This window comes from Eleutherodactylus coqui, chromosome 5 (assembly GCF_035609145.1).
Source record: "Eleutherodactylus coqui strain aEleCoq1 chromosome 5, aEleCoq1.hap1, whole genome shotgun sequence".
Lineage (NCBI taxonomy): Eukaryota > Metazoa > Chordata > Amphibia > Anura > Eleutherodactylidae > Eleutherodactylus > Eleutherodactylus coqui.
This window is the reverse complement of record NC_089841.1, coordinates 143,849,438-143,864,917: the sequence shown is the minus strand read 5'-3', so window position 1 is coordinate 143,864,917 and position 15,480 is coordinate 143,849,438. Positions and strand designations below refer to the sequence as shown.

Below are 15,480 nucleotides of genomic sequence, written 5' to 3'. Positions count from 1 at the left end.
TTAACCATTTGCAGGTGTTAGACTAGCAAATGCAGGTATGTTGGGTTGTTGCATCTTGTATGCAGTATCAAATATTCTGTCACCAAACTGATCTATGTAAACAGTGCTGTATATGCCCTAGCAATCGCAGGGTGTTAATAGTGGTCATGGCAGCCATGGGCCTAGTATAGTCTGCCATGGAATCGAGCCTATATTAAAGGGAACCTGTCACTAGCATATAGGTATCTATGATGTCCCCACAGTGTAAAGCTGCAGCATGCCATACGTGTTAGGTGAATGGAGCCATTAGCCAAAACGTCCAAGTCTTTTGTTGCACCATGCTAAAAAAAAAAGGTAATTTAAAACCATGCATTAACATACATTTGTGCCTAGAAGTCACAACTTGCTGTAGCAACCTTATCTTGCTGTATCTCAAACTGTATTGCTGATAAAGCATTGATTTGAGGTTTTAAAACCAAATTTCTTTTCTTTAAAACAGAACTATCAAACCTCTATCTGAAATATGGTCTTAGATATAGCCTATAGAAATAGTTGGTAGTGAGGGCTGCAGGTCTATCCAACTTCCACTTCAAATAGCTACATCTCGGGCTGTATGGCTGGTAGAGCTTTGATTGTGGCTAGTTTTTAAAGTGGTAAAATGTAACTTTAGTTCTGTGTCCACCTAATCTTGACCCACAGAATAAAGTTAGCAAGTAATTTTTACCATGGACAGTGGTGCAATCACATTTTTCCATTTCACTGTTTACTATTTTAGAAGTTTCTCAGTATGTTGTATAATATATGGTAGTTCTAAAATACTATACAACTCATGTAAAAGACTAATCCTCATATGGCTGTCAATGAAAGAAGAAGAAAATGATAACTTACAAGCAGCTGGACCCGGTAGAAAGTATTCACGAAGACCCAAACTAATGTCATACTTTGTATTTGCACACATCTAGATGTCCGTCAAGGGTTGATTGGAGTTGGACTTATAAATGTTGAAGACCGATCTGGAATTTTGACTCTTGATAAAGGTATGATTGTTGACTTTCATCATAATTTTGCATTGAAGAGTTGTATTCTAGCTAATTTTAACCCTGTAAAGACATTACTTTACTTTATATCATGTTTGCTTGAAATTATATATTATTGTAAAAAGAAAAAAATCAAGCATCTAGAATTGAATGAAACTTGATTTTGTGATTGTAACATTGTTATAAGCAAGTGATTACAAGATCAGGGCAAAAGGATAATTTATTGTGGAAAACTGACCCCCTTGAAGGGAGGCTCTAGTACCCTGTTATACTCTATTTAGTTTGCATATAAGATGTGATGCAGGCAAGCATGGAGGCATACAGGTTCTGTATGGTATCCTTTTGGGATAGCGGTCCACATTTGCTGTAACTGAGCCTCTAGATCTTGCAAACTCGTAGGCTGACAGTTGGGGTCCTAGACGGTCCCATACATGTATTATCAATAAATGTAGCAATTTTTTTTATATTGCATTTGTTTTTAAAAGCACATCACCTATTGCAAAGCACATCACCCATTGCAATGATGGGGTGCGTTTTCAAAAACAGACAGCGTTTTTTTTGGTTTTTTTTTTTGTCAAACGCTGCATTTTTACAGGCACCTGTGTGAGAGCAGCTTTACTTTACAGCTAATTATGTCATCTCTTTGGAACTGCCTGGTTGCATTATCCCTGCTTAGTGCCACTTTATTTGGCGTGGAGTTGGTTCTCTGCACAGCACTCTGTTTGGAGTGGGTCAACGACCCCTTTGTTCTAGCTGTACGGGGTCAACACTTATGGTATATGCTAAGGGCTCAGGCCCACGGCTGGGGTCAGATTTTGACTGTGAAATCTCACAGTGGAAATAGACCCGACGCCCTCACTCTCTACTCTCCTCTCTGGATCTGCCGTGAGCATCTTGGCCAGCACGCATGTGCAGCGCATGACACAGCGGTGGTGACGTGATTTTTCCTGTGATACTTCCACTGTGAGTACAGCAGAAGTATCGGGCGGATGGCTTCCATTGACTGCAATGGAAGCTGTCCGTGCGAACGTGTTTTTTTTTTTTTGTTTGTTTTTTTTTGGGGGGGGGGGGGGGGGGTTTGCGTACAAATTAGAGCATTCTGCAATTCTCTCCCGCGAGCGGAAAATCAGTTTATTTCTGCTTGTGGGCAGGGGAGAATTGTTCAACATGGCATATCTATGCATGGACGTTGCGGCGGGTGTCTGACTGCGAATTCTGCAGCGATAAGCAGTCAGTGGGCATTGAGCCTTAGACTAGACTCGCATCTTAAACTTGAGTAGGTGGTGTGTGTGTCTTTTTTTGTTTTTTCATTCTTCATTCCTTAATTTGTTTACTTTACAGATTACAACAATATTGGAAAGTTCCTTAACCGGATCTTGGGCATGGAAGTACACCAGCAAAATGCCCTCTTTCAGTACTTCTCTGACACGCTTTATGCAGTTATACAGAATGCAAAGAAGAATGGCAGATATGACATGGGTATCCTAGGTAATAAACTAAAACGCTAAGATGGGGCTCAGACAAGTTTTCTAAAAATGTGTTGCGTTGTTTTTTTTAATTTAAACTTCTATTTTGTATGCATTTAATATAAAAAAAAGTAAAACCACAACCTCTATTAAAGAGGTTGTGCAGTTGTAGGCGGATGGCCTAGGCTCAGTTTAGGCAAACAATGGTAGATTGGCAAATGTCTGCTTCTTAGGTCCCCCACTGATCAGCTGTTCGCTAGGGTGGTGTGCTTTGTGTACTAAGCTGATTACTGCAGATAGCTCTGTTACTGCAATGGCCAGGCTTGGTATTACACGCAAAGTTCCCATTCACTTCAGTGGAAACTTTGCCTGCAATACCCTGACAGCTGCAGTGGGAACTGAGCTGTATGTTTCCTGTAGAATCGGCTCTCAGCTTTATGGCCTGGTGAACAGCTTAGCAGGGATCCTGGGAAGCAAACCCCTGCTGATGAGGTTAGGCCATCAATAGCCTACAACTGGACAACTCCTATAAGCAAAACCACTTGTGTAAAGTAATTGTCGCTGTGGACAAACTGCCAGTAAGAGCTAGTGTGGGAGTCCAGCCTATTGACCTCCTTTTTTACACACTGTTATAAATGCGTTTCTCTCCATAGATCTTGGTTCTGGGGATGAGAAGGTTAGAAAAGCTGATGTTAAGAAGTTCCTGACCCCTGGTTATTCTACGTCAGGTCATGTGGAATTGTACACAGTAAGTGCTCTACGGGGGGAGCTTTGCCCATTTGAAGGGCAATCTCTTCCTTTTATTTTGCTTGCTTTTTTTTGTAGCTTGTGAATTGTGTATAATTTGGCACCTAAATTTATAGACTTTGCATGTGAAAGAAAGCATGTAAGCATCTTTTGGCTTCAATGTCTCTTAACTTGACCGCTACATTTTGTTTAGAGATGTGTGGGTGGTTTTCGTTTTAACCCTTTAACTACCAACCACTTTTCAGGTTTTCATTTTTGTATATTTTTTTTTCCCTCTGCAGCACCCCCAGGAGTTATATACTTTTTGCTGTGAGGGCTTGTTTTTTGCAGACAAGTTGTATTTATATTTTTTCAATTAAAGGACTCTCAGCCTGAATATACTATCTCTGAACAGTCCTATGGGAGGTCCTATCTGTGATTGACAGCCTTCCTTGTATGGGCAATCATACACAGCTGCCAATCACTGGGGCCACCCATTTGACTGTTCAGCTTAAATAAATAAAACACGTTATACTGGATCTTTCCACATAAAACTATATATCAATAACCTGTTACCTGCAGTTTGAACAGCATGTTCGAGGTGACAGATTTCCTCTTAATCAACGATTAACATTAACGTTTTAACATTTTAACCTTTTTTTTTTTTTTTTTCGTTGTATTCATTGTGCATTAAGAATTGCATGTTAAGTTTACTCTATGGGTTACTACAAACTACAACTATGTTATGTTTTATATATTTTTTTCCCACATTTTCAAAAGAAATGTTATATTTAGAGGGCTAGCTTTATTTTTTGTCAATGGCAGTGTGTGAGGGTTTGTTTTTTGTGGGGGGAGCTGTTTAAAGAGCTACCATTTTTGCATTCACATGACTTTGGTCACTTATTTTGTGTGCGACAGGGCGACTGTTCATGGAGTCAGATAAATAATGCAATACTTTGTTCTGGCATTTTTTTGTGCACGGTGATGAGACCCCCTTTTTTTTTTTTTTTTTTTCTTGTGTGTGATCATTTTGGGGAAAGGTTTTATTGAATTTATATATTCATATTTTTAACTTCAGTTTTATATATATATATTTTTTTTTTATTGCCTTTAGGGAACTTGAACTTGTGATCGCTTGTACAATATGCTGCAATACTTCAGTATTGCAAAATATTGTATTTTTCATATTCACGTATATTGTATTGTATTTCATATTTTATCTGCAGCAAATGAGCAACATTTGAACGTACTCAATGTTGCTTAAATGAAATGCTGAAGTAGTAAGGTCACTTGGCTTCCTGTTTTTCCATGTTGAATGAATATTTGTTGTAAGACAATGATAACAGAACTAATTGGTGAAACAAAATTAATATTTACAGATAAGTGTAGAAAGGGGAATGTCTTGGGATGATGCAACTAAAATCTGGGCAGAACAGACCGGACCAGAAGATGGGTTTTATTTATCACTACAGGTAAGAGGTTTATTGAACTTTTGTAGTTTTGTTCCATCGTGTCTCTTCTAAATCCTCGCTCATCTGCCACTACATCGTCTGATATAAACAGGCATACGATTTGCTGAATAGAAAGAAGTGGCAGAAGCGTTGATTAGAGGTGTGGTTACCATTCAATAAATGATCAAAACTATCCAATTATTTAGTGTAAATGCATGCCTGGCAAATAACATGAAATTACTGGTTGCATGCTCGTTTCAACTTATCTTGCAGTGTAAAAGGGCCGTAAGCGAGTGTTCAACCAACTTCAGTCTGATGCACCTTTTACACGGGACGATTCTTGTTTTAAACAAGCACGCAAGCGAGCGATGTCACCGCTAGTTTGCGCTCATGCAGAAAGTTTAAACAGGCAGATCATCGCTGCTGATCGCTCACATCTCGCTCAGTGCTTCACATTCCTATGTGAAACACTGAGCGGGAGGGTTTAGACCTAACAAGCGAGCGAACCAGCAATTGTGTTTATGCAGGCTGACACTGAGTGAGAAACGAAAATTGCGTAATGGCTTTGCATTTAGACGTAACTATTATCGCACACTTTTGTGTCAGCAAATTTTAAGCGACAGTTGTTACATTTTATGGCCCATTTACACATATTGGCAGCCTAAGGTCCCCTAATACAGAAAGTCATATGTGGATAAGGGCATTAGAACATCAGACAATGGGTATACAGTATAAATGCTTTGTAGTAGGGGCATAGTTTGTAAGGAGGCCAATAATGACAGGAGGAAAAAAGGCTGCGTGGTCACGTGTGGCTTTGTTTTTTTGGGTGGGTTTTTTATTTTGTGTTTAACTGTTCAAATATTATTCTGCAGATAAGAAATAATAAGAAAACTGCTGTTTTAGTTAAAGAAATCAACCCCAAAAAGAAGCTTTTTCTAGTCTACAGGCCCAATACTGGAAAGCAACTGAAACTTGAAACACTGTCAGAATTGAGAAAGAAATATAAGAAGGTGAGAAATTATCTCCAAGATGATTTTAGGGACTTAACCCTTTCCAATCCACTGTCTGACCTCCTGAAGACCTTATGACTTAAAGGGGTTGTCCCGCGCGAAAATGGGGGGGGGGGGTTGTTGTTTTTTTGCATAGGCCCCCCGTTCAGAGCAGGACAAACCCAAGGGATGTGTTGAAATTAAAAAAATTTTACTTACCCGAATCCCCTCTCTGCAACTTCTTCCTTTTCCTCCAAGATGGCCACCGGGATCTTCACCCACGATGCACCACGGGTCTTCTCCTATGGTGCACCGTGGGCTCTGTGCGGTCCATTGCCGATTCCAGCCTCCTGATTGGCTGGAATCGGCACACGTGACGGGGCGGAGCTACGCGATGACTCGTAGAAGGGGCGGGGCCAGAACGCCGCTCGTGCCCGGACCGACCAGAAGCGAGAAGACCCTTCTGCGCAAGCGCGTCTAATCGGGGGATTAGACGCTGAAATTAGACGACGCCAGCGCAGGGAAGGTGAGTATATAACTTCTGTATGGCACATAGTTCATGCATGATGTATATTACAAAGTGCATGTATATGGCCATACAGAAGTGTTTAACTTAACTTGTCATCGCGGGACAACCCCTTTAAGGCTGTATATCTCTGATGTTGGAAGAAGTCCGTCGTGGTTCTCTTACTTTATATTGCCAGCCTCTCTACTGTCGAAGCCTATCCAACGTGTCACCTCATGCAGTACTGACTTTAGCCAGCATATAGCGCCGTTGTATAATGGCAGAAAAAAAGTACGTCCCATATGAAAACCAGGATACAAATTGGATTGGAAAGGGTTAATACTCAAACAGTCCCCAGCATGTAAGATGACAGCATCATTTGAGTGTGGGGGATGCAAAAGCTTAAAAAAAAAAAACCTTGTGTTTAGAAATTGTCATGTTTAAAAAGAAATTAAATGGTGTCTTGTTCTTGTATCGTCCTCCCAGGTAACATCTGATGATGCCTTTTCTCACTGGAAAGAACAGTACATATCTTCTGCTGAAATATGTACCCATGCCTATTGGTGAGTTATTGGTAGCATTTACTGAAAGGTGTTTTCCACGTGGTGATTGTTTTCAAGAGATTCTAACAATGTTGGGGTACTTTGGTTAGTAGTTAAATACATATAAATTTCTCGTCCGAGTCATGGGGGAACACAGTCCAAGTCCAATCAGCACCCCCATTGGTGCCATCATTGGATGCTGATGGACTTGCATGGCAAAGTCCCCAGGTCTATTAAGAGTGCAATCTGATTACACCTTGTGAAAGGCAGGATTTAAAGGTATTCTGTCACTAACATTATGCATATTAAGCTGGCCCCACAGCTTTCTGGCATAATAACCTTATTGCCTCATGTAGTAAATATCCATGCTATTTATGTTTATTTTAGAAAAATAACACATTTTCTCTCCCATGTTATATGCATATTGGGCTGCCACGGGTCAGATGTAAAGCCTTGAGTCACACTACTTGGCCATTGTGCATGTCCCTCTAGCGCTCCGGTAACTTTCTTTGCCGCTTATGTCAGCGCAAGAGGCTATGAAATCTTGTGCTGTGTGTGCTTCCACCCCAGCCGGAAGCAAACGTGTACTGAAGTCAAGACACTCTACTTGAGTGTTTTTTTTGTTTTTTTTTGTGTGTGTTTTTTTTTTTGTGTGTTTTTTTTAAATCGAGTCTTTTTATTGAACTTTATCTCCATTTTCTGTTCTTTTCCACCATCACAACACAAAACATACCTTCACATAACATACAAAGAGTCAACCTAGCAAAGTATAGCTCTGTCCCCCTTGTCTACTTTAGTCCAGGATGGAAGGCCTCACAGCGCAGGTACAAGATTTAATTTCTGCTAATGTAAGCCGCAAGAGGAGTCGCTGCAGCGTTAGAAGTACGCGTACAATGAGCGAACAACATGACTTGGAGCTTCAGCGGCCCACCTCCATGACGTGAGGTGGGCAGATTTGCATATAACAGTGGGAAGTTATTTTTGAAAGGGAACTCTCTCCATCTGCTTCCTGTAATGAACATACGTGCTATTTAAGTGCATTATGCCAGAGAGCATGTAATATGCATAATGTTGGTGGCAGAATCCCTTTAACTCGTTTAGGACCAGGCACTGTAAATTTATGGCGCCTGGTCCTGGGCTTAAAGATTAGCCATATGTAAAATTACGGCAGCGCTTTAACCCTCCTGCTCTGTAATCAGAGGCACCAACTGGAACTGGATATCCTTCTCCACTGTTAGTGACAGCTGATAACTCGGAGGAGAAGGTGGGAGAGGGGTATCTAACCCTTTCTGCCTTCCGCTTCCCTGAGTACACAGTGCTCAATGGGGTTGCTATGGAAAGCTCAGCCCCCCTGCCCACGAGCGGAGAATCATAGCGACTCTCCACTCGCGTGCGGCAAATCGCAACATGCTGCAAATTGTCGCCATTCTCCGCGGTCAGCCTATCTGTCAGAAGATTCGTCTGCGGCTCCTGCTCCCGGGCGGCAGAGACCCGCCGCAGGATACCACAACGCCCGTGGACAGGCAGCCTTCATCTATATTGGAGTTGTGTAAACAGTGTAGCACGGCGATCTACGCTGTTTCCTCATCTCAAAACCTACAGAAACGGCATAGCTCAATGTGATAACCATACCTCCCATAGCGCAACCTCCATATAGAATTACACATGTGTAAACACTTGTCTTGCATTTGGCAAAAATATGTTTGGATCCTGTTTTTTAAAAGTGTAACTCTAATACTTTCTTCTCTCTGCAGGAGAGGTAACTGCAAAAAGGCAAGCTTAGGACTGGTTTGTGAAATAGGCTTGCGCTGCCGGACATATTATGTTCTATGTGGGTCGGTCTTAAGTGTCTGGACTAAAGTGGAAGGAGTTCTAGCCTCTGTTAGTGGCACAAATGTAAAAATGCAAATAGTTCGATTACGAACTGAAGATGGGCAAAGGATTGTTGGTAAGTAACATATATTGGATATGAAAGCATGCTTCTGTTATGTGATAAGCATGTTGGTGGAAAATACTGGCTTATTCTTGACCATATCTAAGAAACTTGGGTCTACTTCTGTAAATGTGTGTTTCAAGAATATATACCTGTATTTCTCGGCTATCATTTTGTGGACACAGCAAGACCATGGGTATAGCTTCTGCCACTAGGAAGCACAAAGTGTTCCTCCTGCAGGCATCCAGCTAGCTCTGTTTTTAGCTTGGCGTCTGCAGGAGGCAGACTTCTTCTACTAAGGTCTTCAGGCCCACATGGATGTGGGCATACAGGGCAGGCTGGTCTCTCCCTGTTCCCTATGAGGACGACAGACTGCAAGTGTCTGCCCTCCTCCAAGAAGAAAAGGAGGCACATCAACTCGGCAAAAAGTTGATCGTGACCCGCCAGCCATAGGGTTCCCCCTCCTAGAGCATTCCCTTCCTCTCTAAAGGACTGGGAGCAGATTGGGTTCACTACTGTAAATGAGAGGGCTTTTCCCAGCATTAGGACACTCTGCAGAGGTAAGTACATAAGTGAGTATCTCTCCCCTCGCTGCCCTGCCCTGTAACAGGAGCCCCCTCCTGTGTCACACTGGCTATTCTATTCTTTATGCGCCACCATGAGGCGGCCAATTTATTTTATTTTGCCGCAATGCGGCGGCTGATATGTGGCGGCTTGTGTGGCTGCCATGCGTCATTTTCCGCAGGGCTGGTGGTTGCACCATGTGGCTGGCTCCTTTTGTGTAGCCACAACGTGGCATCTTTTTGCTGCCAGGCGGCGTGTCTTCTGCCGCAGACCAGCAGGTTATTCTGCCGCCTCGTGGACTTTATTGCCGGGCTGAAAGGTGCCAGCGTGTTATGGCGAGTGCTGCCGCGTGGGCTGGCATGCTGATGAGCGCCGCCGGCTGAGTATTGTACCGTTGCGCGCCGACTTAATCGTGGGGCTAGTGTGCTTAATGGCACCGACGGCCAGTTAGAGTGCCGCTGCCACGTGCACATAATCGCCGGGTCAGCATGGTTAAACTCCAGCGGGTTATTGTTACCGCCAATGTTTTTATATGGCCTCCTGACGCCGTGTTTATATGGCCGCAGCTGATGTCACCACCAGCTGGCCTGCGTGGTTTTTTTGTGTTTTTTTTCTTTTTTTTTTGTTTTTGTTTTTTTTATTATATGGCCGTGCCTGGTGTTGCTGCTGGCTGGCATGTTTTTAGAGGGCTGCGGCATATTTTTTGTGTATCTGGGGTTGCCGTCAGCAGGCCTGTGTTTGTTATTTTTTTATATGACCGCGGCCAGTATGGTCACCGATTTTTCTTTTATATGGCTCCGGCCTGTGTGTGTGTGTTTTATTTTTATTTTTTGTATGGCCGCTGTTGCCGCCAGCTGCCGTGACTTTATAGTGCTCAACACACGGTACATCTTAGCCCCGCATGCGGCAGGGATGCGCAGCAGCCTCGCTGCTTGTATGCGACTGTCTCCTCTTGGAAAGGGGTGGGTGTGTGTTTGTGTTTTTTTTTGTTTTTTTTTCGGTGTAAGCTGTGCAAATGGGCCTGTTTGGGGTCTGCGAGGCAGGCAGTGTTTTTTTCGCACGTTTTTCGCTACACGGCAGTATTATGGCAGAGAGGCAGCCTATGGATGATGCTGCGACCTTTGTCGCAAGTCTCTACTATTCTAGGCATCATAGCCCCTCCTCCCTGCCCAATCAATTTCAGCGTGCTTCTGGACTTGCTGAGACCTGTGGTACCTTCCATCACAGGGATTCTCCGAACTCATCACTCCTCATGTCTGCTCCACATCGGGTTGAGCCTTTGCCTGTCGGTAGGTCTCCTGTTGCCCCTCCTGCAGCCTGCCTACCGCAGTGTTCGAGTCCAGGATGACACGCGGACTGAGCCGGCCAGAGCCACGTACTAGGTGCGCTTTCGCTGCAGTACGAGACTTGCATCCAGCAGAGAAGATCTGGTCTTATGGACATATTGTTTTAACTCTTCTCAGCAGTTCTCTGGACTTGCTGAGACCTGTGGTATCTTCCATATAGAATGAGCACCTGCGAAGGGATTCTCTGGACTTTAGGGCAGTGTCAAAGTTCAGGACGACATGCGGAAGGAGACAGCCAAAGCCACATAGCAGTCGTGCGGAAATTAAAGACTCGGCACGTAAATCCTCCCCCACCCCCACCCATCCGTCTCTATGGTGAGAGATGGCCGTGGCGGAAATGCAGGCGGCTAAGCCACTCCAAAACCTGCAGCTGCGGATTTCTCACGGATTTTCGGTGCAGCCAATCCGCCAGAATTCCGCTGGAAATCCGTCCTGTGTGAACCCAGCCTTACAGTTCTTGAGTATTAAAGGGGTTGTCCTGCAAAAGCAAGTGGGGTTAAGCACTTCTGTATGGCCATATAAATGCACTTTGTAATATACATCGTGCATTAAATATTGGCCATACGGAAGTTATATACTTACCCCCTCCGGTATTGGCGTCCCCGTCTCCATGGCGCCGACCGAAGCCGCCTTCTGCCTGGATTAGACGCGCTTGCGCTGTCTGCCCTCTTCTGTCCCGCTCCGGCGTGCTCGCGCCGCAGAGGTCTTCTGCGCATGCGCCGAAGACCTGTGCGGCACGAGCACGCCGGAGCGGCCTCTTCAGCGGGACAGAAGAAGCAGACTGCGCAAGCGCGTCCAATCCAGGCAGAAAAAGGCTTCGGTCGGCGCCATGGAGACGGGGACGCCAACATCGGAGGGGGTAAGTATATAACTTCTGTATGGCCAATATTTAATGCACGATGTATATTACAAAGTGCATTAATATGGCCATACAGAAGTGCTTAACCCCACTTGCTTTCGCGGGACAACCCCTTTAACTATTGTCATATCCTACTGGCTGCTCCTACTGCTTGCATAGAAACTGAGCTAGCTGGGTGCCTGCAGGAGGGGGTATAGCTAGTAAAGGGAGTTAACACTTTTTATGCTTGGTGTCGCCTCCTACTGGCGGAAGCTATAACCAAAGGTCTTGTGTACCCCAATGAACATGATGAGAAAGATTTTACGGTATGTTCTTACCAAAATCTTATGCGCTGTGTTCGGCGATGACAGTGATTGCTCACCAAAAATCTACCAGTCCATTCAAATGCAAAATTACAGCCATATCAATGACTTGTATGAAAGAGTAATGACTTTGTTGGTGAGTCCTTCCTTTTCAGCTTTGGGTACCCTTGTAAACTATAATATACGACACAATATTTTGGCAGAATCTGAATATTCAGTAAAAATTTTTTGTTTCATAAGTTACTGTCTGTCCATCCCCACACTATTAGGCTACATTCATGGATGCAACGCATTTTTAATGCAAAACTGTCTCAAAACATTTCTGGGAAATTGTGATCCTCTAGCTCTTCCTTAACGAGCATCAGAGAATCAGTAAGGGTTTCCCATTAATTTAGGCATGTGATGTCTTCGACTGTCCTATTGAAAACAGTGGGTAATGCATTCCATGCATCACAAAAAAATAGGACATGAGCAATTTTTTCCCCCCCTCAGTGCTGCTGTGAGGTTAAAAATTGCTGCATGTATATAACTCCATTCCAAAGAATAGAGTTCACATTCGCGTGAGGTGTGTTGCGAGGTTTCGCACTCGCATGAATGTAGCCTTTGCTGCATGGTTTTTAGAAGAAAAGGGAATACCTGCTACTGCTATCTAATAGAGCAAATACTGGCAGGAGCAGCTGAGCTCATTGATGGTGAAAGGTCCTGGCAGGGCAGTGTGTACAAATGTCCATGCAAGACCAGTCTCTTCAGTGAGTGCTCACCCAGTCAGACTTGACAACTACAGAGGCATTTGTACATACAGCACACATGTATGCTGTGTGCTTTCTGCTAAGACCTAGCTACACCCTTTCATGCTATACATAGAAGCTGCCAGGACCTTCCACTGCTGTATATGTGACTGCAGAAGATCCAGCCCAAGAGCTTCTGCACTGCTACTGCAAAGCTCACGGGAGGGTTTCCAATGATTATGCACCATTGCTGATGGTATGGACACAATTACAGGTGTGGTGAGAGGGCACAATCGCATGTGTTTTCTGGGTTTTATACATTACTGTATACCATATTAACCTAATTATCCATAGGATATACAGTAACCTTTTCCTTTTTTATGCACTTCATTATGGGTAAGTGGTTGATGCTAATGCTAGCAGGATCATCGCATGGCCTCATTTTAGACTACAGCTTTTTGCCACTGACCACATGGCAGTAAAGTAGTCAAGGATAATCCCTGTAGAATCTCCTGTTTTGACTAAAATTTACAGATTATGGGGCAAGCAAATGCATGTGGGGGTATTCATGTGCATCTACCCACCTGCTCCAGACCACGTCGGTGAGAAGTGTTTCACAGAGTAGATCTCTAGTCTGAGCAAATGTCTCCTTTCAGTGTGTAGAAGAGTTCCTTCAAAATTGCAGCGAGGATAATATGGTGCTGAACTTCTATTTTCTTTTGTCACAGTATTTTCCTAATCTCTAACAATTTTTGTCCCAAACTGATCTAAAGATTTCTGCCCTACTTTGCATCATAGCAACATCCCCTTATAAAGAGAAAAATCTTCTCCAGTCTTCCTGCCATCACCTTGACACCCGCATTAAAACCTTGGTCTCCCACCACCTCAGTAGGTCTCCCAGCTCTTCGGATAAAGGGCTTCTCAAGATAGGATCATTCAGTATAGCATCTGCTAAGGAATTCATTCTTGCAGACATTTGTGGCTCTATTTCTAGTGCTCTTGCATCTCCATCTTGGCCTCCTAGTAGTGGAGCAAGCTGCATCTAAAAACTGAGTACTGCAGCTTGACCTCTCACTTCTGTAGTGAGTGCAGTCCATGGGTAAGAGGCTGCGGTTGCAAGGGCTTGTAGCTTTCTTTTAGTAAACTGTTAGTTGCCATGTTAACTAGGTTCTATTCACCATGTGTCCCAAAGGTCAGCTATTTGAATGTTACTGACATTTTATTTGACTTTAATGTGTGAAATTGTCAAACGTCGAGATATAATCTGTACAGTAAAATCTGCTTTTTGTCTTCACAGGTCTAATCATTCCAGCAAATTGTGTGTTGTCACTTATAACCCTGTTATCAACGTCAGACCAGTCTCAGCAGATTGCTGTACAACAGCAACAGATGTGGCAGCAACTTCATCCTCAGAGTATCAGCAATTTCAGCACCCCATAAGATATCTGCCAAGCAGAAAGTTGAACGTAGTAGTAAGAAACTGTAGAAACCATAACAGTGCACATGAATCAGGGACAGATTCCAAAGAGTTCAGTCTACTTGCGTGTAGGTGGACGCTGTGTTTTGTTGACATCGGGACTTGGCGTACACCAAGAGATCTTTGTGGCAATCTGCAAGTTCCTTTATAGTGGCACATACATGTCGTTTTTTTTTTCCCCCTTTTCCTGGTGCTTCCCATCAGATCTGCTTTCATACTCCCTTTTAATTTAATGTTCTGTATTTTTTTTTTTTTCTCTCTTTTTTAGGAACTTTTTTTTTTTTCTTTCCTCCATAAGACATGGGGGGCAGAAACGCACTGCTTTTTGTTTGTTCATTTATTTCCCATATAGTGCTCAGGGTCTTATTTGGAAATCAATAATTTTTAAAGGGGAGCTTTCCATAAATGCATGTACGTGGAAGGTATGATGCATAAACCAATATATGTATATAAAAGGTTTTCCTAACTTGTGTAATAAGGATGCATGCTTTCATAAATGCACTGTATTTAAAAGGGTATATTTGTGTTTCTCCCCCACATGGTTAATGCAGCGCATGTCTTTGAAAGCATGAATACAAAGACTTTGGCAAGTCCTGATCCATAGGGAACAATCAGTTCCTGATCTCCACTTAGCCCATTTTATTTTTACATAGTATTTTAAATTTAATTATTTAAGTTGAATGCATTTTCTTCTGTGTACGATGCTATTTCAACACATCTGCTCTTAAATTGTGATGAAAATTGTAATTTTAAGTGTAAAAAGGACATTTTTTTTCTAATGTGCTGCAGCAAAGGGCTTGTGCCTATTGATTTTTTTTTTCTCTCCCCTCCCCTTTTGACATCAAAAATGGGAACAATACAATTCCATTTCACTGTTTTTCTTTATGAATTGCTTTATTGTAATTTAATAAACCAATCTGACTGGTAAAATAAGGCACATCCTGAATGGTACACTGTTATGTAGATCACTCAAGGCTCCCTGCTGTGTGTTTTGCCTTCTCTGTAACTTGAATACAATTTACTATGTTGTAAGACATTGTAGAGTTTCTTGAGCTGTTTAAAATTGTAATGTACAAATGTGAATAGTTATCTATAATATGGGTAAGTTTTTGTTTTTTTTGTTTTTTGTTTTGCCTTTAATAGTTCATGTTTATAAAGAAGTGAAAAAGACAATGTTTGTCATTTCTTGCTTGCACAGGTTGCACTATTGAACGTTTTGAGACTGTATAAACCTGTTTGGGGAAAATAAAATTACCCTATGAGGTATTTACACCTTAGAGGGAGCAAATAAAATTCATTGTACTAACCTTAATCTATCGTGGTGTTGATTTGCACAGGTGATTGTACAGTGCTGTGGGACACACAGTCCAAATGCAGCAGAGTGAGCCTTGGCATCAGTTCCTGCCTCCCGTGAAATCTCATTTCTGACTAGTCTCCATCTGTCTTCCAAAAAAGGCCTTTTGCTATTGATGACCTATCCTTCGGTTAGGTCATCAATAGTTGATTGGCTGGGGTCTGCTGCTTCGGACCTGTGCTTCCAGCACTGAGATGACCCAGGGAACTGCTGACCAGTGGG

At 42.8% G+C, this 15,480-nt stretch overlaps 1 protein-coding gene across 2 annotated transcripts in view; it reads left to right on the top strand.

Annotated features, from left to right (window-relative positions):
• SBNO1 (strawberry notch homolog 1) overlaps nucleotides 1–14,838 on the top strand; it is a 43,660-nt gene extending 28,822 nt beyond the window's left edge. For both annotated transcript variants that reach the window (XM_066603341.1, XM_066603339.1), the window contains 8 exons: nucleotides 942–1,016; nucleotides 2,358–2,504; nucleotides 3,136–3,230; nucleotides 4,588–4,680; nucleotides 5,532–5,669; nucleotides 6,640–6,716; nucleotides 8,450–8,643; nucleotides 13,725–14,838. In XM_066603341.1, the coding sequence (XP_066459438.1) occupies nucleotides 942–1,016; nucleotides 2,358–2,504; nucleotides 3,136–3,230; nucleotides 4,588–4,680; nucleotides 5,532–5,669; nucleotides 6,640–6,716; nucleotides 8,450–8,643; nucleotides 13,725–13,867 (962 nt within the window). In that variant the 3' untranslated portion in view covers nucleotides 13,868–14,838. The remainder of the gene's footprint in view (nucleotides 1–941; nucleotides 1,017–2,357; nucleotides 2,505–3,135; nucleotides 3,231–4,587; nucleotides 4,681–5,531; nucleotides 5,670–6,639; nucleotides 6,717–8,449; nucleotides 8,644–13,724) is intronic.
• Nucleotides 14,839–15,480: the final 642 nt, after the last annotated feature.